Source organism: Gekko japonicus, unplaced genomic scaffold, assembly GCF_001447785.1.
Source record: "Gekko japonicus isolate JY-2015 unplaced genomic scaffold, Gekko_japonicus_V1.1 scaffold1446, whole genome shotgun sequence".
NCBI lineage: Eukaryota > Metazoa > Chordata > Lepidosauria > Squamata > Gekkonidae > Gekko > Gekko japonicus.
Genome location: NW_015164714.1, coordinates 330,036 through 356,490, shown reverse-complemented (window position 1 = coordinate 356,490; position 26,455 = coordinate 330,036). Strand labels below are relative to the sequence as shown.

Genomic DNA, 26,455 nt, shown 5'->3' with positions numbered 1-26,455 from the left:
AATGGGGAAAGATGTCTAATAAAAAAAAAATCCCGAACACACAAAAAAGGCAGATGGATAAATAGCAAGGAAACAAGTTTTCCCTTGCTGGTGGTGATTTAATAAATCTGTTTTTTCTTTAATTTACAACTGGCCCATCCTATCATAATAAAGCACGTCAATTACACTTCTTTGCTACATTTCTTCAGAGACAGCCAGATGTTTTATATCAGCCTGAAAAATTCAGTTTGCCAGACGGTCTGAACAGGGAAACCAGCCTTTGCTGGGGGGGGAGGCTTCACTTTCCCCTTAGCCGATTGAAATAGCATTTTCAAACATTTGTCACAACTACTCAGGAGGTAAAGAAGGCCTTATCCATCCCGTCTATCAGTTCCTTGGCATAGTTCCTGCTGCCTGGACACATTCCAGTGTTTGCTGAAAACTTCAAAACACACATGGAGCTGTTAAAATTGCATTTTATTTCACTTTGCTTTGGACAAGAGATCAGTAAGAGTGCAGACGGAAGGGACTGCCAGTCTACCTGTTCTATCCTAGCCAGTTTTTAATTTATTTTCTTCACTCATACCTTGCCTTTCTCCCCAGTGGGGACCCAAAGCTGCTTGCATTGTCACAACAACCCTGTAGGTAGGTTAGGCTGTTGAGTGTGACTGGCCCAAGGTCACCCAGTGAGCTTCCGTGACAGAGGACAGGTTTGAACCTGGGTCTCCCTCATCCTATGGGTGTATGTGCCACTGACTCACAACCAACTTATGATGACCCCCAGCAAGGGGTTTTCAAGGCAAGTGAGAAGCAGAGGTGATGTGCCATTGCCATCCTCTGCAGAGTCTTCCTTGGTGGTCTCCCATCCAAGTACCAGCCCTACTTAGCTTCTGAGATCTGAAAAGATCAGGATGTACCATACCATTCCACATCCCCCTCCCCAGGGGTCGTTTCGTGGAAAAAGAGATAGGGGAACTCATTAGCATAACTCATTAGCATATGCCACACCCCTTGACATCACCAGAAGTGTGTCATAAGGCCACACACCCTGACATCACAAGAAGTGTGTCATAAGGCCACACACCCTGCCCCCAATGGTCCCGGCCGCCGCCGGCCTTGCAGCTCCACTGCCGAGCCCCAAGAGGGGCCCAGTGGTGGACCTGCAAGGCCGGCGGGAGTGCAAGGAAGCCCCGCAAAGGCCCTCCCTGGCCCCAGGCAGGCAGGGGTGGGGAGAGGCAGGGAGGAAGCAACTTACCCTCCCTCTTCTCCTGCCTCCTCCTGGCTGAATGAGGGCCGGAAGCGGGGCAGCCGGAAGCAGGGGGCGGGGCTTCGTCATGTGCCCCACCCCCCGTACCTCACCCGGGGGAACTGCGATCCCCCGCAACCCCCCCTCGAAATGACCTCTGCCCCTCCCACATCCTAGTCCGACATTAATCACTTTGCTACACTGGGTTTCTTGTGGAAGGGACAGTGAAAAAGAAGCTCATGAGTTCCATCTAGGCTGAGTTTGCCTTCCTTTCCTTGCAGGTAGTTAAAGCTTGAGAAGGGTCAGAGGTGCGAGCTCTTGGGCAAGAGCCAGAGAGCTCTCTGACTGTGGCCCATGTCAGGCAGCCTCATCCGTCAAGGCCAGCTCAGGCTCTGTTTGTTGTATTCATTAATCGTGCCGTCTGTTTAATTTGGTGGTTGACATTTTGGCATCTGCCTGTGAGTCACTTTGGGTCCCTTTGGGAAGAAAAGCAGCACACAGATGCCGTAACTGAATATATAAATAAATAGATTTCAGTCTCTGCCCTGCAGAAGCTGACGGCCTTTTTGTTCTGTACCACCCTGCAAGCGTATCATCTGCAGATTAGGACAAGCCAGGGAAGGCAGTGAGAAATTAGACTGAAAATGACGTGGACAAGACAAGGGTCCTAACACTTAACCCTGGTCTTATTGACTATCTCAGGGGTCCCCAATCTTGCGGAGCTTGTGGGAACTTTAGATATTTTAAAAGAAGGACAGAGGGTGCCAAAGAAGGGCTGTCACAAGATGGGAAGGGTAGGATCAGCCCCCTGCTTTGGGGCAGAGACCCTGCGTAATTTCATTTTGAAAGAAAAGGGAGAGTTTGTTCCCTTTGTGGCCACAAGGAAAGATTGCCAAGCCCGGAGGTGTAGGAAGGTCTGTTTCTATGGCCAAGCCGAAGGGGCATAGCTTAGACATGCCAGCCAAGAATTAGCTCAGTGCTTTGGTAGTCAGTTTTCGAGTGGGAAGCAACCCAAAGCTTGTTGGGTGGGTGTTGTGTTCCATTTGGAATTTATCCCCAAATCCATTTGGATCTTATCCCCAAGACTTGTGGCAGGTGGCAGTTGCTTTCCTCCTGAAGCTAAGGGCCAAACTTAGGATGTTTTTTAATAAGTCAGGTTCAGGTTCCTCACCCTTACTTGCTTGCCCCGTGGCCATACAGCCATTGTTTTAAAAGCCTGCAGGGGATCGATTCAGTTTGGGACCATGGCACTGGAGGAGAGAGGCTCCCCCCACCACACTGCTTTCCTAAGCCAAAGGACCCAAAGGGAGTTATTTGTCCCATGATGGAGCTGCACATGCAGCATGGGAACCTGGACCCAAATCATTAAAAACATCTTGTGTAGTTTGGCCATGAGTAAATCCATTGATCTATCAAGGTACTATTTACTCTGACTGGCAGTGCCCGCACTAGTAGGGTTGCCATGTCTTACCTGGGTCTAGGGCTGCCAAGTGGGGGCGGGTGGCGGGTAAACCCCCGCTTCGGAGGCCCGATTCCCGCCGCTGCGGAATCGGGCCCCGGGGGGAACTCCGCCCCTGAAGCGCAGAGTGGCTGCGTCACCAGAGGTGATGCAACCACGTCAATCACATTGGGGGCATGGCCCCAATCATTGGAGGGAAAACTCTATGGTTTTCCCTCCGATGATCGGGGCCACATCTTCAACGTGATCAACATTGCACGTTACTTCTGGTGATGTGCTGGCGGGGCGCGCGGACTTTGTGCGCGCGCACATCAACAGACGGCTCCTGGAGCCCGGCGAGGCTCCCCCGCCAGTAAGAAAAATTGACTTGGCAACCCTACCTGGGTCCAGGTGGGAGGCTCCAGCACGGCTCTTGGAGTCTTCTGGCCCTTCTGGTCACCATAGAGTTTTTACCCAAATGCTAGAGTGTCCCCACATGACGTGCCTGTTGCAGTGATGTCACCTCTGGGTGATGTCATTACGCCACACATGTTAAGCACAACAGGGCTCTTTGGGGGTGGGGCTCCCCCCGGCCAGCTGGCCAATGGCAGATTGGGGGGCTGGAAAGAGGGGGAAGCCCCACCCCCATTGGGGGGTTCGCAACCCTGCACACTAGAGAGACCAGAACAGCAAGCAAACAAGGAGAACCATGCTTATATAGAATCAAATCAGAGCCCTTTCAAGTCCACAAGTGGTAAGACTGGTGCAAAGAGCACTTTAGCAAGACGACCTAATCAGCCTAGGATGGGGCTGCCTGTTACACAGGTATTAATTTTTTTTTAAAGAGCACTAAATTCTGTTGTTTCCTCCACTTATATAAATATGAAGTAACTTTGATAAGTCAGCAAGTTGTCTTAAAAAGTGAGTGTGCCCTGGTGACTTCAGTGGAAGGCTTTATGATTTGCATAATTGTAATGGACTGCAGATTTGGTGTGCAGGGGTCAATTTCTTTGTAAAATCCGTTTGCAAGCAATGTTGTGTTGTGCTCTCCAGCATATTCATGCCACAGAAAATATTTTTACAACATTGCTCAAATTTGCTAGGAAGTAAAATGTTTCCAGATGTGTTTGTTTCCTCACAGATTTCCGGGCAATTGCCTCTCAGATATTTATCAAAGGACATAGGTTACATTATATTTGGTGGGGGGGGGGGGACAAATGAACACAGCAGCCCATCTAACAACTCGTAAAATCCATTGTGTTTGCTTGTACTGTCACAAGTCAGCAAAGAATTACTTTTGTGTACTTTTAAATGCCAACAAAATCTAACTATCCCTTTCCTATGCTAAATCTAGAGAAACTGTAGACAAATTGTAGACGAGAGCACAGCCATTCCATTTTTGTCACTGTGTAGTCTTCAAGGTTTTTCTCTCAATCGGGGGTTCCCAAAATTGTTCAGCCTGTGGGCACCTTTTGGAATTTTTAAAAAAGGGTAGTGGGTGCCACCACAAAAGGACTGCCAGGGCAGGTAAAACAAATCACAAAATGGCAGCCATGAGGGAAAGCTATAAAATGTTGATATATTTGAAGTCACACATTCTTCTATTATGGGGGCAACTCTTCCGAAGGGGTGCTCTCCAAAATGATGCCTTCTGGGGGGGGGTGTTAAGCACCCCCTGCTCCAATGACTTGGAAGAAAGCCAGGAATGGCTGTCTGATTTAGAGAGGAGACAATATGGGGAAGAATCAAGTGGACACCTGGAAACTCACTGGTAGCTGCCATGATGCCCAAGGGTACAATGCTGGTGGGGCACTGCTCTAAATGATCTACAACTGCTTTACTGTTAGTCTCCATTTTAATTATGCTGATTAGGTTTTTAGAACATGTTTGTCACATCAGTGTCAGAAAACCCCAGAAAACAAGATCATGGCTCCTCTGCAGTCTAGAGGTGGTATAATGAATTCATTATTGCAGGCTTAGTTCTCTGCTAGGGTTGCCAGGTACCTACCTGCTGCCAGCAGAGGGATGGAGCCCCGCCCCCAAAGTGATATCATCGCACTAGGCACATCACTGGGGGGACACTCTAGCATTCGGCCAGAAACTCTATGGTACCATAGAGTTTTTAGGCTGAGTGCTAGAGTGCCCCCCACGGCGACATGCCCAGCACAATGACATGCCAGGCACATCACCGCAATCCCAACACTTTGGGGGCAGGGTTCCCCCCACCGGCCAGATGTGGGTCGGCAGATTGGGGGGCTCTAAAGCAGGCAACCCTCCGCCCCCTGGGGGAAATGGCAAGCCTCTTCTCTGCACAGTGTTTTGAGGGTCATCCAGTCCTCCAATCTGAAGAAACTTTCTAGTTCAAAATCATTCCTGTAGAGTTTCCATCTAGTTTGCCTTATAGCGCAGTTCTCTTTCAATTGAAGCCATTCAGAACTACATCACACAGTTCAGGATCCCTCTTCTACATGAATTCATTGAATAACAATGCCCCACAAAACAGCACACAGGTTTAGACCTTCCAGTCTTGTTTGTGATGATGGAAGGACACTTCCTGTGGAAAGCGATTTCCATTGATCTCCTGATCCCACTGTAGCCCTTGCCCTTTGTCCCATGGTGTCTAGGAGGGTTCCCTAACCCCCCCCCCTGCAGAACAGAATTTGGAATGCTCAGTGGGCACCCATGGGAGTGGGAGCCAAGGAAATCTTGCTCTTTGACCTCCACTCATGGATATTGTAGGATACAACCAACGAAGAATGATCATACAAAATAAGGAATCCTCTAGAAGTGTACTTATAAACTCTCACTTTCAGTTTCCATCAGTGCAGTCCTAAACAGAATTATGCCCTTCTAAGTCTGTTGAAGTCAATGGATTTAGAAGAGTTAATTATACTTAGGGATTGCATTGCATGCCTAGGGAATATTCAACCTTATTTTAATGTTGCAGCCAATAAATTGCTTATCCATCATATAAGATCCTGGTGTTTTTTTGTTTAGTCTTGTTTTGTTGCTTGCCTAGGATCTGGACCATGTACAGATACATCTGGAAGAAGTGAGGTTCTTTGATTTATTTGGTTACAGCGAGGAAACAGGGGCTTGGCAATGTTTCATGTGTAATAATCCTGAAAAGGCAACAGGTAAGGGAATTTTCCAAGTTCTACTGAGATAGACAAGTAGTAAAGTATAGACTCTGACAGAGCTGAAGGGTTGCTCTGTGGAGGGAACATAAATCATGCAACCTAATGATTAAGAGTCTCTAATGAATATGTGCAAACTGATACTTACCTAAGTGTTGCATCTCAGCTGAATGTTGGGTGGAAATTCACCATGACAGCAAGCCACTTCTTCCTAATGGAAAGGCCAAACCACAAATCTATTTGCCGCATCATAGAGGTGTTAGAGCTGCACACTGGGAACAGCAAGCTAAAGAGAATCCAGCTTGGATATATCATCATACCTCTCTGTGGAATCAGTATCAGAAAGGAAATATCCCTTGTTATGAAACATTCAGCCCAATGGATTTACTCCAAAACATTCTTCTCCAATTTCACTTTATGAATTTCAATATGGGGGGGATATCCTCTGCATATTCAAATATTTGTTATGCCAGTATTTGACATGGTACGACTTTTCATTTCAATATTTGATATTTGACGTCATGATTTGATTTCAATTTTTTTTTAATTTGGCAGTATTCGATGGCCGATTTTCAATGCTATTTATGTATGTACATGCTATCAAGTTGCAACCGACATACAGCAACCCCAGCAAGGGGCTTTCAAGGCAAGTGAGAAGCAGAGGTGGTTTGCCATTGTGCTCTCCTGCAGAGTCTTCCTTGGTGGTCTCCCTTCCAAGTACCGAGACTGCTTAGCTTCTGAGCTCTGACGAGATTGGGCTATACCATGCCACCTTCCCTCCATAACTGTTTTGTATGTGACTGTTTTAGATATACAATGGTCAAGCATTTAGCATTTTATTCAATATTATTTTTTTATTTATAAAATTATATGCTGCCTAACCAGAGACTTGTTTGGTGAAGTTCACAAACAAATGTATGAAAATCATAAAAACGAGTACCATAAACTGATCAATAAGCCATCAAAAACAACATTAAGAGAGCCAGTTTGGTGTAGTGGTTAAGTGTGCGGACTCTAATCTAGGAGAACCGGGTTTGATTCCCCACTCCTCCACTCGCACCTGCTGATGTGACCTTGGGTCAGTCACAAGCTCTGGCACAGCTGTCCTTGAAAAAGAGCAGTTTGTGTCAGAGTTCTCTCAGCCCCACCCACCTCACAGGGTGTCTGTTGTGGGGAGGGGAAGGGAAAGGAGTTTGTAAACCACTCTGAGACTCCAAGTGAAGGGTAGGGTATAAATCCAATCTCCTCTTCTTCTTCTTCTTCTTCTTCTTCTTCTTCTTCTTCTTCTTCTTCTTCTATTAAGGCTGCAATCCTAGGGACATTTTCTTGGGAGTAAGCCCCATTAAATAACATGGGGCTTACTTCTGAATGGACCTCTTTAGGATTGCTTCCTAAGTAGCCTAAATGAATATCGATAAAAACTTTTAAGCTAGAAGCAGACCATAAAAAGAGCTTGTGAAGGAACACACTTGGAAGCCCTTCTGTGTTCCTTCTGGGTGGTTCCCTAGGACTTCAGAAGAACCCCAAGGCTGCCCCAACATCCTTCCTGAGCTAAAACAAAAAGGTGTGAGCCAGAGGCTAAAAAACTGTGCATTAGCTCACACTAACTCAGCTTAGAGGGAACACTGGCCCCATCCTTCCTGAGCTAAGACAAAAATGTGTGAGCCAGAGGCTAAAAAATTGTGAGCTAGCTCACACTAACTCAGCTTAGAGGGAACACTGGCCCCAAGTCTCCACTTGGAGATGCACCACACTCTCCAAGAGTGCCAATTTCAACCTGGGTAATCACCAGCTGCCACTATTAAGAGTATCTCCTGCCAGACAGAGTGAAACATCTAACACTCCATACCTGTGTTGCCATTTAGAGACCCTGCCTATTTGCTGCACCTCCTGGTGTCCTTCTTCAAGCAACCACAGGAGCTATCTATGGCAAGCTCACACTTTAGCATTATCATGCTGCAGAGATGACAGGCTTCTCTGCTGCCCTTATCCAGTGCCATACTACAGTTAGACAGACCAGATAAGTGTGGTGCGTTTCTAAAGATCAGACTGAGAGTTTAAAATATAAGAAAGTTTAATAAATGAATAAAAGAATACACATATTCTGTTCAAGCTTTCAGGCTTAGTGAGGGGACAAAGAAAAGGTGAAAACATGTGGACCTTTTCTCTAGGTACTTCCTAAGTCATGTTTGATTTAGGACAAATCCATATGGTCAGCTGTGTCGGTCTGAAGCAGTAGAACAAATTTAGAGTCCAGTGGCACCTTTAAGACCAACAAGGCACATGAAAGCTCATACCTTGAATAAACCTTTGTTGGTCTTAAAGGTGCCACTGGACTCTAAATTTGATTTAGGATAAGTGAGCTTCACTTGAAGTTGTAGTAAGTTACAGTTCATCATTAACTTAGTTCTCCAGGTTGGGGCTGCTCCTCATTGTCCCCTGCCTTCTGGAAAAGATGGAGTCCCTTGATGAAAGCTTGGTCCATCATGGTTGGTGCACATCCAAATAGCTGCCCAAAATGGAACTTGCCTGCCTGCCTGGTGCAAAAGTAGTGGACGTTATGCGTGTTTTAGATAGGCTGGTAGATAGTGCTGGGGAGGAGCCAGTGGTCGTGGTGCATGTCGGCACCAACGATGTGGGGAAATGCAGTCGTGAGGTCCTGGAGGAGAAATTTAGGCTGCTGGGCAGGAAACTTAGGTCCAGGACCTCCAAGGTAGCTTTCTCAGAAGTGCTACCTGTTCCACGCGTAGGGCTGGAGAGACAGGCACAGATCAGGCGTCTCAATACGTGGATGAGCCGATGGTGTAGGGGGGGAAGGTTTCAAGTTTGTTAGGCACTGGGATGCTTTTTGGAACAAGAGGGAGCTATACAGGCGAGACGGTCTCCACTTGTCCTGAGAAGGAACCAGGGGAGCTGTACAGGCGAGACGGTCTCCACTTGTCCCGAGAAGGAACCAGGCTGCTGGCGCTTAAAATCAAAAAGGTGGCAGAGCAGTTTTTAAACTGAATATTGGGGGAAAGCCGACAGGAGATGAAAAGTCTTTGGTTCGGGTTGGCTCATCTCAGAGAGATGAGGGGGTACCTGTTGCTTTCCTACAGGGAGGTGGATTGAAATTGTCCACTGAGACCATGGCTAGTGACATGGACTGCCTGACAAGGTCTCGAGATAGCAAGAGGAAGGTTGCAGGCTTAACTTGTATGGGAAATTACAGGGTAGCTCTGTATGTCAGAGAGGGTATAAAGTCTAGAAAGATTGAGAGGCTAAGTGAATTGGATTCGCTTCTGGAAGTTCTATGGGTTGAAATAGGGGGGCCAAAAGGAAACTTAACACTGGGAGTTTGTTATCGCCCACCAGATCAAAAGATAGAGGAGGATTATAAAATGATGAATGCCTTAAAGATAGCAACTAGACAAAAACACTGTGTAATAATAGGTGATTTTAACTACCCACACATTGATTGGGTCAATATGTGTTCTAGTCGGGAAAAAGAGATTGAGTTTCTAGACACTCTAAATGACTGTGCTATGGAGCAGATGGTCACGGAACCTACCAGGGGAGAGGCGATCCTTGATTTGGTCCTAAGTAACACTCAAGACCTGGTGAGAGATGTAAAAGTGATTGCACCGCTTGGAAACAGTGATCATAATGTTGTTGAGTTCATCATTTGTACAAATAGAGAATTGGCCAAAAAGACTCACACAACCATTTTTAACTTTAAAAGGGGTAATTTCTCTGATATGAGGGGACACGTGGGGAGGAAACTGAAAGGAAAAGTAGAAAGGGTCAAAACAATTGGGGAAGCTTGGGATCTATTTAAAACTACGATCCTAGAAGCTCAAAAAATATATATTCCGCAGGTTAGGAAAGGCACAAACAGGTATAGGAAAAAGCCTGCATGGTTAACAAACAGAGTAATGGAGGCTGTAAAAAGTAAAAAGAATTCCTTTAAGCAGTGGAAAGCTAGTCACAGTGAGGCTGATAAAACGGAACACAGGCTATGGCAAATAAAATGCAAGTCTGAGGTCAGGCAGGCAAAAAGGGAATATGAGGAGCATATAGCAAAAAACGTAAAAACCAACAATAAAACTTTCTTCAAATACATTAGAAACAGGAAACCAGCCAGGGAGGCAGTGGGGCCCTTGGACGACCAAGGGGTAAAAGGAGTATTGAAGGATGATAGGGAAATGGCTGAGAAGCTAAATGCATTTTTTGCCTCCGTCTTCACTGTGGAAGATGAGAAGTGCTTGCCCACTCCAGAACCACTGATTTCAGGAGGGGTGTTGGAAGACCTGAGTCAGATTGAGGTGATGAGAGAGGAGGTCCTAAAACTGATAGACAACTTAAAAACTGAAAAATCACCAGGCCCAGATGGCATACATCCGAGAGTTCTGAAAGAACTCAAATGTGAACTTGTAGATCTCCTGACAAAGATATGTAATCTTTCCTTAAAATCTGCCTCCATTCCTGAGGATTGGAAGGTAGCTAATGTCACTCCCATCTTTAAAAAGGGTTCCAGAGGAGATCCGGGAAATTACAGGCCAGTCAGTCTGACGTCGATACCGGGTAAATTGGTGGAAACCATTATTAAGGAAAGAATTAGTAGGCACATAGATGAACAAAACCTATTGAGGCAGACTCAGCACGGTTTCTGTAAGGGAAGATCTTGTCTCACTAACCTGTTAGTGTTCTTTGAGGGGGTGAACAAACATGTGGACAAGGGGGATCCAATAGATATTATTTACCTTGACTTCCAGAAAGCTTTTGATAAAGTTCCTCATCAAAGGCTCCTAAGTAAGCTCAAAAATCATGGGATAGAAGGACAAGTTCTTTTATGGATCAAAAACTGGCTAGTTCATAGAAAACAGAGAGTGAGTGTAGGTGGGCAATTTTCTCAGTGGAGGGTGGTAAGCAGTGGGGTACCGCAGGGATCAGTACTTGGTCCACTGCTTTTTAACTTGTTCATTAATGATTTGGAGATGGGAGTAAGCAGTGAAGTGGCTAAATTTGCGGATGATACAAAGTTGTTCAGGGTGGTGAAAACCAGTGAGGATTGTGAGGCACTCCAAGGGGATCTGTCAAGGATGGGCGAGTGGGCGTCAACATGGCAAATGGGGTTCAATGTGGCCAAGTGCAAGGTGATGCACATTGGAGCTAAAAATCCTAAATATAAATACACATTGATGGGGTCTGAACTGGCAGAGACTGATCAAGAGAGAGATCTTGGAGTTGTAGTGGATAACTCACTGAAAATGTTGAGACAGTGTGTGACTGCAATAAAGAAGGCCAATGCTATGCTGGGGATTATTAGGAAGGGTATTGAAAACAGATCAGCCAATATAATAATGCCCCTATATAAATCAATGGTGAGACCTCATTTGGAATACTGTGTGCAGTTCTGGGCACCACACCTTAAAAAGGATATTATAGCTTTGGAACAAGTGCAGAAAAGGGCAACTCGAATGATAAAAGGGTTGGAACACTTTCCCTATGAGGAAAGGTTAAAGCGCTTAGGGCTCTTTAGCTTGGCAAAACGACGACTGAGGGGAGACATGATTGAGGTTTATAAGATTATGCATGGGATAGAGCAGGTAGAGAAAGAGGTACTTTTCTCCCTTCTCACAATACAAGAACTCGTGGGCACTCAATGAAATTGCAGAGTGGTCGGGTTAGAATGGATAAAAGGAAGTACTTCTTCACCCAAAGAGTGATTAACACTTGGAATTCACTGTCACAGGAAGTGGTGGCGGCTACAAGCATGGACAGCTTCAAAAGGGAATTAGATAAGCATATGGAGCAGAGGTCCATCAGTGGCTATTAGCCACAAGGTATAGCTAGGGGCTCTTGGGCAAGTGATGCACTGTCTTCTTGGTGCTTGGGGGGGGGGGTCAACAGTGGGAGGGCTTCTAATGTCCTGGCCCCACTGGTGGACCTCCTGATGGCACTGGTATTTCTGGCTACTGGCATTCCTGTCCCAAAAGAAGACTTTTACTTGTATCACTTTAGTGCTACAGGGGATGGAATAGTAAGCCATTCATATAACCAAGAATTCAAGTGCTCTGTGCTAAGAGCTTGATGGCTCCTATGTCCAACCCTTCTCTCAGCTATCATTCTATAGTGGGACTCCTGTCCATGAACAGAGAAGTCACAATAACTGAAACATTGGGGTGAATTGGTGAAGGATGTTTCTCCATGCATGCACACAAATGTGCTTTCTTTTTTTGTTTTCTTGGGGGGAGGGAGGTTTATCTCATCTCATTAAAAACCCTGCATGCTTGCTGGTGGTAGAAAATGCCATCAAGTTGCAGTCGACTTATGGTGACCCTGCAGGTTTTCAAGGCAAGAGATGATTGGAAGTGGTTTGTCATTGCTTGCCTCTTTGTAGTGTCCTTGGACTTTCTTGGACGTCTCCCATCCAAATACTAACCAGGACTGACCCTGCTTAGCTTGCAGCATCTGTTGAGATCAGGCTAAGCCTGAGCTGCATGCTCACTGCATCACATCAAAAGAATCCTGTCTAGGGCTCTTTTTGTAGAAAAAGCCCAGCAGGAACCCATTAGCATAATAGGCCACACCCAACAGCATATCGGGCCACACCCCTGACAGCACAGCTCATTAGCACATTAGGCTACACCCACATGTTACCAGAAGTGTGGTTATCCAGCCACACCCACCTTTCCCTTCTTATTCTGTTTACCTTGTTTGTTGTCAAAACCCAGGGCCTTTTTTTGTAGCAGAAACTCCTTTGCATGTTAGGCCACACACCCCTAATGTAACCAATCCTAATGAGTTTCTGCTGTTGGATGTGGCCTATTATGCTAATGAGTTCCTGCTGGGTGTGGCCAACTTGGGAGCCAGCCGGAACTCCGTTCCTGTGCGTTCCTGTCCAAAAATAGCCCTGATCCTGTCATCAAACTTCCATGCTTACTGGTTCTGTGTCCACTTCCATGGGTCCTCCTGAGCCCTGACAGCTCACATGGTAGTGGCTGTCAGACTGTTTGACTCCAGAGCATGCTTGTTCTTGACACCTCCTGAGACCTGTAGTTTATTTATTCTGCATTTTAAATGCATTTTACAATTTTTAAACTGTAAAAACAATAAAGGGTGCCTTGCACACTGATGGCTGAGTGGTCTGCATACGTCACTGACCATGACCAAAAGCTGCCCAGCTTGGTACTCAAGTCCAGCAGCTCACAGTAAAAACAGAATACACAGATCCAAGACGCAGCTCCATGTAGGCTGAGCATGGTATGCTCACCTGGTAATTGTGTTCACTGCAGTGTAAACTGAGTTACATCTTTCTAAGCTCATTATGTTCAGTGGACTGAGAAGGGTGTGATTCTGGATTTGTTTTCTTATTTGTTGTTCTCTTATTTATGACCGCTATTTCAGCAGCAGCTCTTGAGCTTGTACGGTCAGGTTTATGCTGGTCTGTAAGGTGTCAGCAAAGCTTCCTGTAATGTATTGAAATGATTACATGAATCACCTCATAGGACTCCCCCGGTTAAGCTTCGAGCCAGACCAGGGCTCCTCTGAGCGAACTTCCTATTGGTCGCTTCGTAACAGCGACCAATCAGAACGATACCATTCCCTAGGAGGGAAAGACTCCCATTGGTCTTTATTCTAGCAATCTCATTGGTTGTTATTTGTAAATAGGCGTGGCTACATTAGCCCGGTTATGTTTAAAAGGAGCATAAGCTCCCACTGTTTTCTGTTCTGGTTTCTTACTGAGTTAGTGCTTGCTCGTTACTTCCAATAAAGCTGAATCACTTGCTGAATCACTGTACGAGTCCTTTGTTAGCGCGATCTAACAATTGGCGACGAAGGTGGGATGTTAGAGCAGGTAGGCAGCCCTGCGGACATCCACACTTCGGACTCGGAAGAAAGCGGGCAGAGCACAGCAGCCGATCCGGCAGAGGCGCCACCAGCTCCGGTGCCCAAGTCTCCCCCGATGGCTGGAAGCCAGAAGTTCGAGTGCTTCGAACCCTCCTCAGAAGACTGGGACTCCTACCTGTCCAGGTTCGAGTTCCATCTGGAGACCCACGACATCACCGATGAGGCGAAGAAACGAGCATGCCTCCTGAGTTCCTGCGGGAAGGGGACCTTCGACATAGCCAGGTCGTTGGTGGCCCCAACTGATATAAAGACTGTCACCTACGCTGACATCACGGAGAAGCTTAAGGCTCACTATTCTCCACAACCGTCGGAGATCGCCTGCCGGCACGCTTTTTACAAGCGGAACCAGGCCGGAGGCGAGACCATCGCAGATTTCGTGGCGGCCCTTCGCAAAGCCGCACGGCCATGTAATTTCCACAACGTGGAGGAAGCCCTCAGAGACCGTCTCGTCTGCGGTCTCAAAGATGAAAGGCTGCAACAGAGGCTGTTCGCCCGCACCACCCTGACCTGGGCAGTGGCCTACGAAGAGGCCGTGGCCGCGGAAGCAGCGGAGAAGTCCACGAAGGAGGTCCGCCAGCGGGTGGCAGAGCCCAGTATACACGCTCAACGAGACAGCGAGGGCGAAGACGCGGATGATGACGTCAACGCGGTTCGAGGCAAGCGGACCCCAGCGAAGACTACCAACGTCAAGCCTTGCTCCGGTTGTGGCGGGAAGCACCAGCGCGGCTCCTGTTGGGCTCGTGATGTCGACTGCAGAGCGTGTGGGCGGCGTGGTCATCTGGCCAGAGTCTGCAGATCAGCGAAGAAGGATCCCTCAACTAACAACCGGTCAGCGCAGAGGGGCACTCCAGTCAGCACCCAAGGCAAGACCCGTTCCTCAGCATCGGAAGCAAGCTGCCAGTTGACGGCGACCTTGTCGAGCGCATCGGCCGTAAATCGCACCAGCAGCCAGGGCAAGATCACCGTGACTCCACTCCTCGACGGCCGACCCTGTACAATGGAGGTGGACTCAGGATCGTCCGTGACGGTGATTTCTGCCGCGTCCTGGCGCCAGTTGTTCCCGAACCGAAGCCGGCGGCGGCTCCAGCCTGCGGGAACCAGAGTGTCCGACTTCCAGGGCAACCGAATTCCCTTGGCCGGACGGGACTCTGTTACTGTTGAGTATAAGGGGAAATGTGTTAAACTGTCATTCCTGATTGCAGAGGGAGACCGGGTTAACCTGCTAGGGTTAGATTGGTTTGAGCCATTGGGCATCGGTATTTCTGGGATTAACAGGATGTCTGAAAATAAATGGGGCATGCTGTACGACCTGTTCCCTGATGTATTTGCCGAAGGGTTGGGAAGGTACAAGGGCCCCCCGGTTGCGTTTGACTTAGATCCGTCAGTCAAACCTATTAGGTTGAAGTATCGGAAAGTACCTGTGTCTCTCAAACATAAGGTGGAAAAAGAGATTGACAAACTAGTTGAGCAAGGGGTTTTAGAGCCAGTACCATACAGCAAATGGGAGACCCCGATCGTAACCCCTGTCAAATCAGATGGGTCCATACGACTATGCGCCGATTACAAATGTACGATTAACAAGGCGCTGCAGCAACATTCGTACCCGGTCCCGGTAATAAGCCACATTTTGGCTTCCCTGGGGGGTGGCAAGATTTTCGCCAAATTTGACCTGGCCCAGGCATACCAGCAGTTGCCTGTCACCCCGGAGGCTGCCGAGGCCCAAACAATTGTAACCCACCAAGGGGCTTTTAAAGTGAACAGGCTGCAATTCGGGGTCAACGTAGCACCTGGGATTTTTCAGGGCCTCATGGAACGTCTACTAAGGGGGGTACCTGGCACAGTGCCCTATTTTGACGACGTGCTGATTGCGGGCGGGTCTGAACAGGAACTACTGGACCGGGTTAAAGAGGTCCTCAGGCGTTTTCAAAATGCCGGCCTCAGAGTTAAGCGCTCAAAATGCACGCTCGGGGTGGAAAGTGTGGACTTCCTGGGGTTTCGCATTGACGCAGAGGGAGTCCACCCCACGGATGAGAAGGTATCTGCAATCCAAAACGCCCCCAGGCCGGTGAGTAAGAAGGAGCTCCAATCCTTTTTAGGACTCCTGAATTTTTATCATGCGTTTTTACCGCATAAGGCATCAGTGGCGGCCCCTTTGCACGCGCTTTTGCACAAGGAGGCAAAATGGAAGTGGGGGCAGGCCGAGGAAAAGGCTTTTGTGGGAGTCAAGGAGCTGCTGACATCTAATGCCGTACTCACGCATTATGATGAACACAAGCTCCTGGTGTTAGCTGCTGACGCTTCACCGTTTGGAGTAGGCGCAGTTTTAAGCCATCTGATGCCTGATGGGAGCGAAGCGCCTATCGCTTTTTATTCTAGATCACTATCTGCGGCAGAGCGGAACTATGCCCAGATAGACAAGGAGGGTCTGGCGTTGGTAGCGGCTGTCAAAAAGTTCCATGATTTTATTTTTGGCAGACGATTTTTGCTGGTCACTGACCACAAGCCGCTACTGGGGATTTTTGCGCCCGATAAGCAATTGCCAAACATCATGTCCCCACGCATGCTTAGATGGGCGATATTTTTGCAGGCTTATGATTTTGACTTAGAGCACCGGCCTGGGAAAGCGATTGGGCATGCGGATGCCCTCAGCCGGTGCCCGGTGCCGGACATTGGCGCAGACCCTGCCCCCGCCTGTGAGGTCTTGGCAATTGAGGAGCTTCCTCGACCCCCGGTATCATCCAGGGACATTGCAGCACACACGGCCAAGGATAGCGTGCTGTCCCGAGTATTAAACTGGGTTTGGAGGGGGTGGCCGGTTGGAAGCGTTGAACCGGAGTTCGGCCCTTACAAAAGCCGTCAAAATGAACTATCCATTTCTAAGGGCTGTGTATTATGGGGGAACAGGGTGGTGGTTCCTGACAAACTCAGGACGAGAGTGTTAGAGTCGCTGCACGAGGGTCACCCCGGTATGGTACACACCAAAGCGTTGGCCAGAGGGTATGTCTGGTGGCCGGGGCTGGACAAAGAGATCGAAGAATGGGTACGAGGGTGTCCCAAATGCCAGCAAGTCAGACCCGATCCCCCACAAGCTACACCCCAAGGCTGGGAGTCATCTGGTAAACCCTGGGCCAGATTGCATATAGATTTTGCTGGCCCTCTCCAAGGGCAAATGTTCCTAATTGTGGTGGACGCTATGTCCAAATGGCTGGAGGTCGTGCATATGAAATCGACCACATCACTTGCTGTGATCCATGCGCTCCGCCGACTTTTTGCCACCCACGGGTTGCCTGACGTCATCGTCAGTGACAACGGGCCTCAATTTGTGTCTGAGGAATTTAGGCTCTTCCTCACGAGTAATGGCATACGCCAAATGACTTCGGCCCCTTTCCATCCGGCATCTAATGGCCAAGCCGAACGGATGGTCAGGACGGCCAAAGAGGCCCTGGGTAAAATGGACGAAGGGGACTGGAGCCAGAGGCTGGGCTCCTTTCTTTTGCTGCAGCACACCACCCCCTGTAGTGCTACAGGCCGTAGTCCGGCCGAATTGTTAATGGGGCGGAGACTCACGACCCGTTTGAACCGTATGCACCCAGACCTATCAGAAGATCAGTCCGAGCGTACCACTGCGCAACCGAAGGTGCGCATGTTTGAAAAAGGGGACAAGGTTTTCGCACGAAATTATGCAAACGGGCACTTGTGGCTTCCTGGGGTTATATCCGACTCTGTGGGTACTCGAATGTATGTGGTGCAGTTAGCTGACGGTCGAATATGGCGGCGCCACATAGATCAGTTAAGGAGACGTTGGGCTAGGGACAGCGCTGACTCTCCGACGGCTGAATCCCCTGATGTCGAGTGGACACCCCCAGAGCAGGCGGTGAGTACCGAAAGGCCCGGTACTGTCCCCGAGTCAGGGCAGAACCCTGTGTGCGGGGCTGAAATCCCAGTCGAGTCTGTGCCTGATCCAGGCTGTAGTGAACCCCACTCTGACCCACAACCTTGTCTGCCCGTGGAGCCTGCACCGCTCCGCAGGTCCCAGCGTTCGCGGCAAATGCCGACTTATCTGAAGGACTATGAGTGTAAATACTGTTGGAATAACTGATGTACAAAGGTTGATTGCATGTATGTAAATAATAAAACAATTGGGATGATGGCTTAACTTAGGGGGGAGGAATTGTAATGTATTGAAATGATTACATGAATCACCTCATAGGACTCCCCTGTTAAGCTTCGAGCCAGACCAGGGCTCCTCTGAGCGAACTTCCTATTGGTCGCTTCGTAACAGCGACCAATCAGAACGATACCATTCCCTAGGAGGGAAAGACTCCCATTGGTCTTTATTCTAGCAATCTCATTGGTTGTTATTTGTAAATAGGCGTGGCTACATTAGCCCGGTTATGTTTAAAAGGAGCATAAGCTCCCACTGTTTTCTGTTCTGGTTTCTTACTGAGTTAGTGCTTGCTCGTTACTTCCAATAAAGCTGAATCACTTGCTGAATCACTGTACGAGTCCTTTGTTAGCGCGATCTAACACTTCCAGTACAGAAGGGCTAAATGAAATTTCAGCTTAAGACTTTCTAATTTGACAAAATTATATGTATTTAAAAACACATGCCTCCAACAGTAACTATTCAGCTACTTTTAAACCATTGACATAACTATTAAATGAAGGAACAGATTCCTTAAGAGAAGTAGGTCCACCCAGCACAGCAAAACTACGTTCTTTTGAAGCTATTGGTAAATTATAGGTTCTGTATCCTTTATGGAGTTGCTTTATTAGTTTTTGTCAGTTTCTTCTTGGCATAAGTTTCTTAAATAGAGTTACACCAGTAATTCATTTGGGCAAGTCTGTTAGTGCTTGAAATATTTCATTGTTTTACGCAGATGGAGATATGACAAGGAAACAGATGCCAACTAAAATGAGTTGCCATCTGAAAAATGACAACTGTAGGCAAAGCAATTGAAACCATATAACAGGATGGAAACACCTGGTAATTAGGGAGTTTGGACAACTTTCTAATACTGACTGTTGGCTATTGCACAAGGCTTTCAAAATGTCCACTAACATCAGAGGGTTCTTTGAATACGTATATGTGAAGAGTTTTTCAATGTTTTTTACTCAGCTCAGGTTTTCCACAAGTCAAATGAAGCCTGTGGTATTTTTAAAAAACAACATTGGATTCATTTTATCTAGAAACACATCTGTTCAATGGTGAGATTCGGGCTTAGTTGTTGCTTACTTAAGCAGTTCCTGTGCTATTGCTTAACCCAATAAATGAAGCCCATTTTTTAAAAGGTTCTATTGAAATCAGTTAAGACTCCCTTCCAAGGGCAGAGGTATGTTTGCATTTTTTGCCCAATACATTCTGAATAATCAGGTTACAAGAATTATACATGAGATCATGGAAGGCACAACAGCCAAAGCAGGTCTACTCATATGTAAGTACCATGTTAGTCTGTGGGGCTTGCTCCCAGGAAAGTGGCCTTAAGATTGCAGCCATACAATCCTAATTAAAATATGTATAAAACAGAGCTTTTCAAACCCTTCTCAAATAACTTCATCTGTCAACATTTATTCCTAATAAGACAAAATTCCCATTCCAGGAAAAGAAGATTCTCATAATGCAGCCCACCAAGAATGCCTCTCTGTGCGCTTATGCAATGCAAACTTGGTACATAGATTGTGTATTCAAAGAGAACGGCCAGATTCCAAATCACCGTACAACTAGTTCCATGAGCTCAAAGACATGAGTCTAAGTGGTTTTCTGGATGCCAGCCAATGAGCTTGGCTGAAATTACTGACTGTGACCCTGGCATGCTGGGCTCAATCTAAATGTGTATAAAATTGTAGTGTTAAGGCAAAACGTCTTTTAATTCCTGCCATTAAAGAAATTGTGATCTAGGTAGTTAGGCAGTGAAGCTAGAAATTAAGGCTGATGGGGAAAATACATTGTTTTTGCATTCATTTTCATGAACAAGACGAGCTTCCTGGTTTTCATAATTTTCGGCACTTGATACAAATACATTCATGTCATTTCCATACTGTTGTCCTTCTAAATGTTGTCCTTCTTCTGTACCATCACCACCCTTGGCTTTGTATGTCTATGCTGCTGTTTTGTCTCATTAGATGTGGCGTACCATGTGAGTTTTGTCAACAATGTCAAGAAAATTATGGCCAAAGTATCAGTATCATGGATATAGATTGAGGTGGGTAGCCATGTTGGTGTGAAACAATAGTGTGCATGCCTATACCCAGAATTAAACTTTGTTGGTCTTAAAGGTGCCACTGAACTCAAACTTTGTATCATGGATGATTGACAGAATCATGGTGATCATCAGATTAAACTGCAGTGTGTGCATATAAGGCCCACAACTGTCTGAGCAAAGAAAATAAGATAAAGAGCAGTGAGCAGCAGCAACAGTCAGGCCCACCTATTGAAACAATCCAGATGTTCAACATTGTGCATATTTTAAGTGATTTAAAAATGTAAGAGAGGAGTCCTGCTTGCACCAAAAGTCCAACTAGCCCCATATTCTGTAGCTAACCTGGTGCCCCGAAGAATCCCACAAACCTTGCTAAGCAATTCTTTCTAGAGGTTCCAACCCATGCAATCGTGTAAGCAATGACTGCCTATTCATGGCTTTTACGGGAGCTTCTCTGATATGCTGGAACAGTCTTCTGGCAAACTATAGGAGATCCCTTTAATTTAAAGAGCCTTCTGCAAGTTCAGAAGTGATATAAGGCTGAACTTGTTAGAAGGGCTTTTGGTTTCTAGAAGGAGTGTTTGACTTTCAAGGGCAATTGCTTGGACTTAAAAAAAAACACGTTATCACTGGCTGTTATAATAGGTTTTTTAAATGTTTTATACTGTATTATTGTTACTATGTTATCAGCCTTGGGCCCCAGGTTTATAACTGTTTTAAGTTAATAAACAAACTGAACATGGTACCTTTCCCATATTTGCCCTTAAGAAACTGATATCTTGAGGTAGGCTGCCTATGAACAAGGAGATTCCATTTTGCTATGATGATATCAAAATGATGATATAGCTACCATCCATAAATGTCTTTAGTCTTCGTTTAAAGCCATCTCTTTTAGTGGACACCAGTATATCTTGTGACATAGTTTAATTATGCATTCTATAAAGCAGTACTTATTTTGTCTGTCCTAAATCTATTGTCCAACTATGTCATTAACTAAGAAACATTATCCCTTTCTAAGTCAGTTGAAGTTAGTGGACTTAACAATTGCACTATGCAGGGCTCTTTTTGTAGAAAAAGCCCAGCAGGAACTCATTAGTATAATAGGCCACACCCAACACCAGAAACTCATTACCATATTAGGCCACACCCCTACCAGCACAGCTCATTAGCACATTAGGACGCCCCCCATGTTACCAGAAGTGTGGTTATCCAGCCACACCCACCTTTTGCTTGTTATTCTGTTTACCTTGTTTGTTGTCAAAACCCAGGGCCTTTTTTTGTAGCAGGAACTCCTTTGCATGTTAGGCCACACACTCCTAATGTAGCCAATCCTAATGAGTTTCTGTTGTTGGGTGTGGCCTATTATGCTAATAAGTTCCCAACTCGGGAGCCAGCCAGAACTCCGTTCCTGTGCGTTCTTGCCCAAAAATAGCCCTGACTATAAGTGACCCCAAGCTCTAGTGTTATAGGAGAGGAAGTAAAAGTGCTCTCTATCTACTTTCTATTCATACTTACTAAACTTCTAGTGTATCCCCACCCTTAGTTGGTGGTGGAAAGTGCCCTGAAGTCACAGCCGACTTACGGCGACCCCATAGGGCTTTCAAGGCAAGAAACATTCCGAGGTGGCTTGCCATTGTCTGCCTCTGTGCCATGACCCTGGACTTCCTTGGTGGCCTCTCATTCAAGTACTAACCAGAACCAACGCTGCTTAGCTTCCAAGATCCAGTGAGATCAGGCTAGCCTGGGCCATGCAGGTCAGGGCCACCCTTAGTTACCTTTATCTAATTTTTTTTTAAATCCCAAATGTATTTAGCTGCATTGATGTGTTATTTTCAGAGCAAATATCACCATGAGAAACGCATTTCCCACAGATCTAGTTTTCACTGGAGGGGAACGGATAGCAAATAATCATCTAGGCTTTGCTTCATAAATTGGTCATATATGAAACTGCACCTGAATCAATGAAAAATTCAACATTACCGCTTTGGCATCGGAGAAGGGTCTTTAAAAGTTTGCATTTATAATGTTTGAGCAGACTGCTAACATCTTGAATTTCCTAAATGTGAGGCTGTGTCAGCTTTTGACAGTTCTAAGGAAAAACTGTTCATACAGAAAGACATAAACTGTCTTTTTAAAAACTTGAATATATGGCCGTGCCAGTGCCTGTCTTTCTTTGTTATTATTTAAATGTAGCCACCTCAATGAGTGGAAATATATTTGGCCCAGTTCTATAGTACAGAATATATTGAATCAAATTGTTTGACATTAGAAACCTCACTATATTGGGGGCTTTCTTTGTGCATTTCCTGCTGTCATAGCAAAAAAAATGAAAATGTGTGTGTGTGTGTGTGTGTGTGTGTGTGTGTGTAGTCCTCTGCCAGATGGAAAGTGTATTATGTTACAGCTGGACTCCTAGCCCTGGAAATAGGCATGCTGGAGACTGTGGTACCCATCAGACTGTTGGTCTTTAATTTGGGAGGTCACGACCCAACCTAACATGGGTCCCACCAGTGACCACCACCATATCTTTGTTTGTTTAAGGTTGTTTTAAGAGAAGGAGAAAGATGATGAGGAAAAGCAAAAATAGAAGAAAAAAGGAAAAATACAGAAGGAAAAACAGAAAAGGAGGAAGACAATGTACAAAAGAGGAAGGGAGCAATTTCACCCCCTTCCCTTCTCCAACGCAGCCTCCAAACTTATATTTTATTTATTTATTTATTTATTTTCGCATTTATATCCTGCCCATCCCGTAAATGGGCTCAGTGTGGGTTACAACATTTTAATAAATACAATAAAATTTAAAACACATTAAAACATGTAAAATCAGTAGTCATGCTTGCAGTAAGGAGAATCCGGCCCATTGATGTAACTGGGTATGACCAGTTATCAGTAAGTGGGAGATCGCAACCTCGGGGGAGGCCATATGTGGACACCCACTGCCTCAGCCAAAGGCCTGGCAGAATAGCTCCGTCTTGCAGGCCCTGCGGAATTGCATATGATCCCGCAGAGCCCTGATCTCAATAGGGAGCATGTTCCACCAGGTGGGGGCCAGGGCAGAAAAAGCCCTGGCCCTGGTTGAGGCTAGGCGGACGTCCTTTGGGCCAGGGATCACCAGGATATGTTGACTCTCAGAGCGTAACGCTCTCCGAGGCATATATGGGAAGAGGCGGTCCCTTAGGTATGTTGGTCCCAAGCCATATAAGGCTTTGAAGGTAATTACCAACACCTTGAAGCGAATCCGGTACTCAACCAGCAACCAATGCAGCTTTCAGAGCACATGCCGAACGTGGGCCTGCACAGACATTGACGTCAGCAGGCGTGCCGCCGCATTTTGTACCAGCTGTAATTTCTGGATCAGCTTCAAGGGTAAGCCTGCATAGAGAAAGTTGCAGTAATCAAGCCTGGAAGTGACCAATGCATGGCTCACCGAAGCTAAGTCCTGGGGGGAGAGATAGGGCTTCAGTAGCCTGATCTGCCTAAGATGGAAAAATGCAAATCTGGTGACTGCAGCAACCTGGGCCTCCATAAATAAGGAGGTATCCAGTGTTACTCCCAGGCTCTTCACCGACTGGGCCGGCACTAGAGGTGTCCCTTCCAGTGTGGGAAGCCTGGTGCCCACCTCCAAACCCCCATGACCCAGGTACAGGACCTCCATCTTCAATGGATTTGACTTAAATTGACTCTGCCGCAACCATCCAGCCACAGTATCCAAAGCCTCAGCCAAATTTCCAGAAACAGAGGATGGATTACCATCCATTAACAGATAAAGCTGAGTGTCATCAGCATACTGATGGCAACCCAGCCCATAACTCTGGACTAGCTGGGCGAGGGGGTGTATATAGATGTTCAATAGCATTGGCGGAAGGATCGGCCCCTGCGGCACTCCACATTCTAGTGGGTACCGTGGGGAGACCCTCTCACCCAGCGCCACCCTCTGTTCCCGACCATGGAGAAAGGAGGAAAACCATTTCATGGCAGTCCCCTGGACTCCTACGTCAGCGAGGATGTGGATATTACTCCATGCAGGTCCTATGACCCTGAGAACAAACTTTCTCAGGGTCAAAATGGCTGCTGGGGGGGAGAGGAAAGCCAGGGAGATCAACTGTCATCAGTGTGTTCTGCTGACAGATTGTGGGATCCAACCTGTTGTTTCTTTGTTTGTTTATACCCAGCTGTTCTACTTGATGAGGACTCAAAGTGGCTTACATCATTCTCCTCTCCTCCAAGTTATCCTCAGAACAACCCTGTGAGGTAGGTTGGGCTGAGAGTAGGGATTCGAATGTGAGTCTCCCGGATTCTAGTCTAATACACTCACCACTATACCACACCAACTCTAAAAAGATTCATTGAGGCATAGAAGAGTGGAATGATGTGTCCACCACCTTAGATCCTATAAACAATATAATTACTGACAGAAAATCTGCAGGTTTTTTGGTGTCTTCATTCACGTCTGATCCATTTGATATTTGATGACTCATCTAAAAAAGCCTCTAGCTATGCCCATCCTGGAATAAAAACTCAACCAGCCAAGGACTGGTTTTGTTTCTCATTACTATTAGTTCTACCTTGCAGTAAGTCCATTTATGCCATCCTAAAACTGCCATGGACACAAAGGAGAACCATTTGGTCTGATGAAATTGAGGAGCTGGGAAAATTAAAGGGAGGACTGAAAAACATTTCAGGACATTCTGTATCTTTGACAATAATTTCAGCCAGCAAACTTGGAAACTCCATACTTCTTTCTCAATACATATTGTATTTTGGAGAGGGTGGAAAGGTTTTTTCCATTTTGTTGAGAAGGGAACTTCCTGTTTTCAGTTATTCACTTTGCCTTACATATACTAAATCTATATGCAAGACTCTTCTGGTGGTCTCAATCCTGAAAGAAAATTATCTTTATCAACCATTTTAAGGTATACAGTTCCCTTTGACTGTGTGAACAACCCTGTGCAAGTTTTGAAATGTCTACTATCTTAAGCGATTTTTGCTAGATATTGACTGGGAAACTAAAATGAATATCAGTACCCCTTTTGCCAACATAGTGACTTTATCATTAGGGACACAATTGGTTCTAATGTCTGGCTTCTGAGATTAAATGAGATCTGTTATTTTTTCTTCCAGTGGCTAGGATCCAAACTAACATTGCTGCAAGTAGGACTTCCACCAATGGCATGTGATGCCATTCCCCTATTGCAGCAACCCAAAATGCCCCCTGAAACAGGATTTGAGGGAGCCCTTTGGGCTGTTGCGGGAGCAGGGAGATAGGAAAATGGCACATTGGGGGCAGAAGTCCTTGTCCTCACAGAAACATTAGCCTGGATCCAATCCATTGTTTCAAACTGACACTCCTAGACAGCCACTCAGTGAAATTTTAGCCTGGTAATCTCTAGTTATGTCAGTAGGATTATATCCATGGGTACAGTGATTTCTCCAAGTTTCTTTTTTTAAAAAATCTGAGACTTCTATAGAATGCTTAATTTAAGATTTTCCATCAATTTTATTTTTGAACCCAAGAAAGAGACACTTAACACGTAGATCACATTGAAAGGACCAAGATACCATATCAACTGGAAACCAAACGGTAGAATTTTCCAGCCTCCTGCCATTTTCAAACCACTTGATAATATAAGGGTTTACATAGAGTACTGATGTGCCCATGGATTTACAGTCACATTACTTGATTATTCTACCCTTGGCGACTCAGAATGCATGAATTACATCAAACCCAGCACTTTTCAAAGGAGTCACCCTTGGGTGACATGAATGTTCTACTTCTAGTGTTACAGGTGTGGTAACATTCACACATGACAGCAGTGCATAACTTCACAGTCATCAACTGATCCATATACAGGTGTGAACCAGCCCTAAAGGCTCAGATTCTTGCCAGTCCTACATGGTTATTTCATTGGAAGTACAATTTAAGAGAATCCCCTTACAGTTACTCACTACTGTGTGAATGGGCACCTCTTTGCAGGACCTATATGTCTGGCCATCAATATCTATACTATTTTCATGGCTCAGAAAACAGCTAGCACAGTCACACGTGTCATAACAGACATCAGTAAAGCCTCCCACAGAGGCATTAGTTCATATAACCAGCATATCCACCCGATACATGGGTCTCTGGGTACCCTAAACATACTTGCAGGCAATCAAAAGTATGGAGAGAGGATGAGGAGTCTCAGCACAGCCGAACCTGGTTTGTGTTCCAAGGCAGATTTGTACTTGTTTGCTGAGAATTGTTGCATTATTTCATAAACGTTATTTGGTTATCAACAAATGAGTCACCTGAGGAACAATTCAGGCTTTGTCTGTTGTTAAAAAACCTGGCTTGTAACAGACCTTTTCCAACATAATCTGCTTTGTATTAACAGTTGGCTTCAATAAGCATGTAACCTTTTAAATCAATTAATTATCTAGGAAGGTACTGAAGTACACAATGGATTCTTAGAAGCTGACAACAGATTATGCGCAGATGCACTTATTTATGTCCTGACACCATTTCTGTATTTTTTTAAAAAAAGGTTTTGCAGGGGCAAACAAGAGTGGAAAAGCTGAAGGG

General features: G+C 46.0%; 1 protein-coding gene across 1 annotated transcript in view; it reads left to right on the top strand.

Annotated features, from left to right (window-relative positions):
- The window catches only part of VEPH1 (ventricular zone expressed PH domain containing 1), a 147,103-nt gene that overhangs the window by 108,921 nt on the left and 11,727 nt on the right, over positions 1–26,455 (top strand). Inside the window, exon 10 of the mRNA XM_015409553.1 lies at positions 5,683–5,800. Coding sequence (XP_015265039.1) covers positions 5,683–5,800 — 118 coding nt within the window. The remainder of the gene's footprint in view (positions 1–5,682; positions 5,801–26,455) is intronic.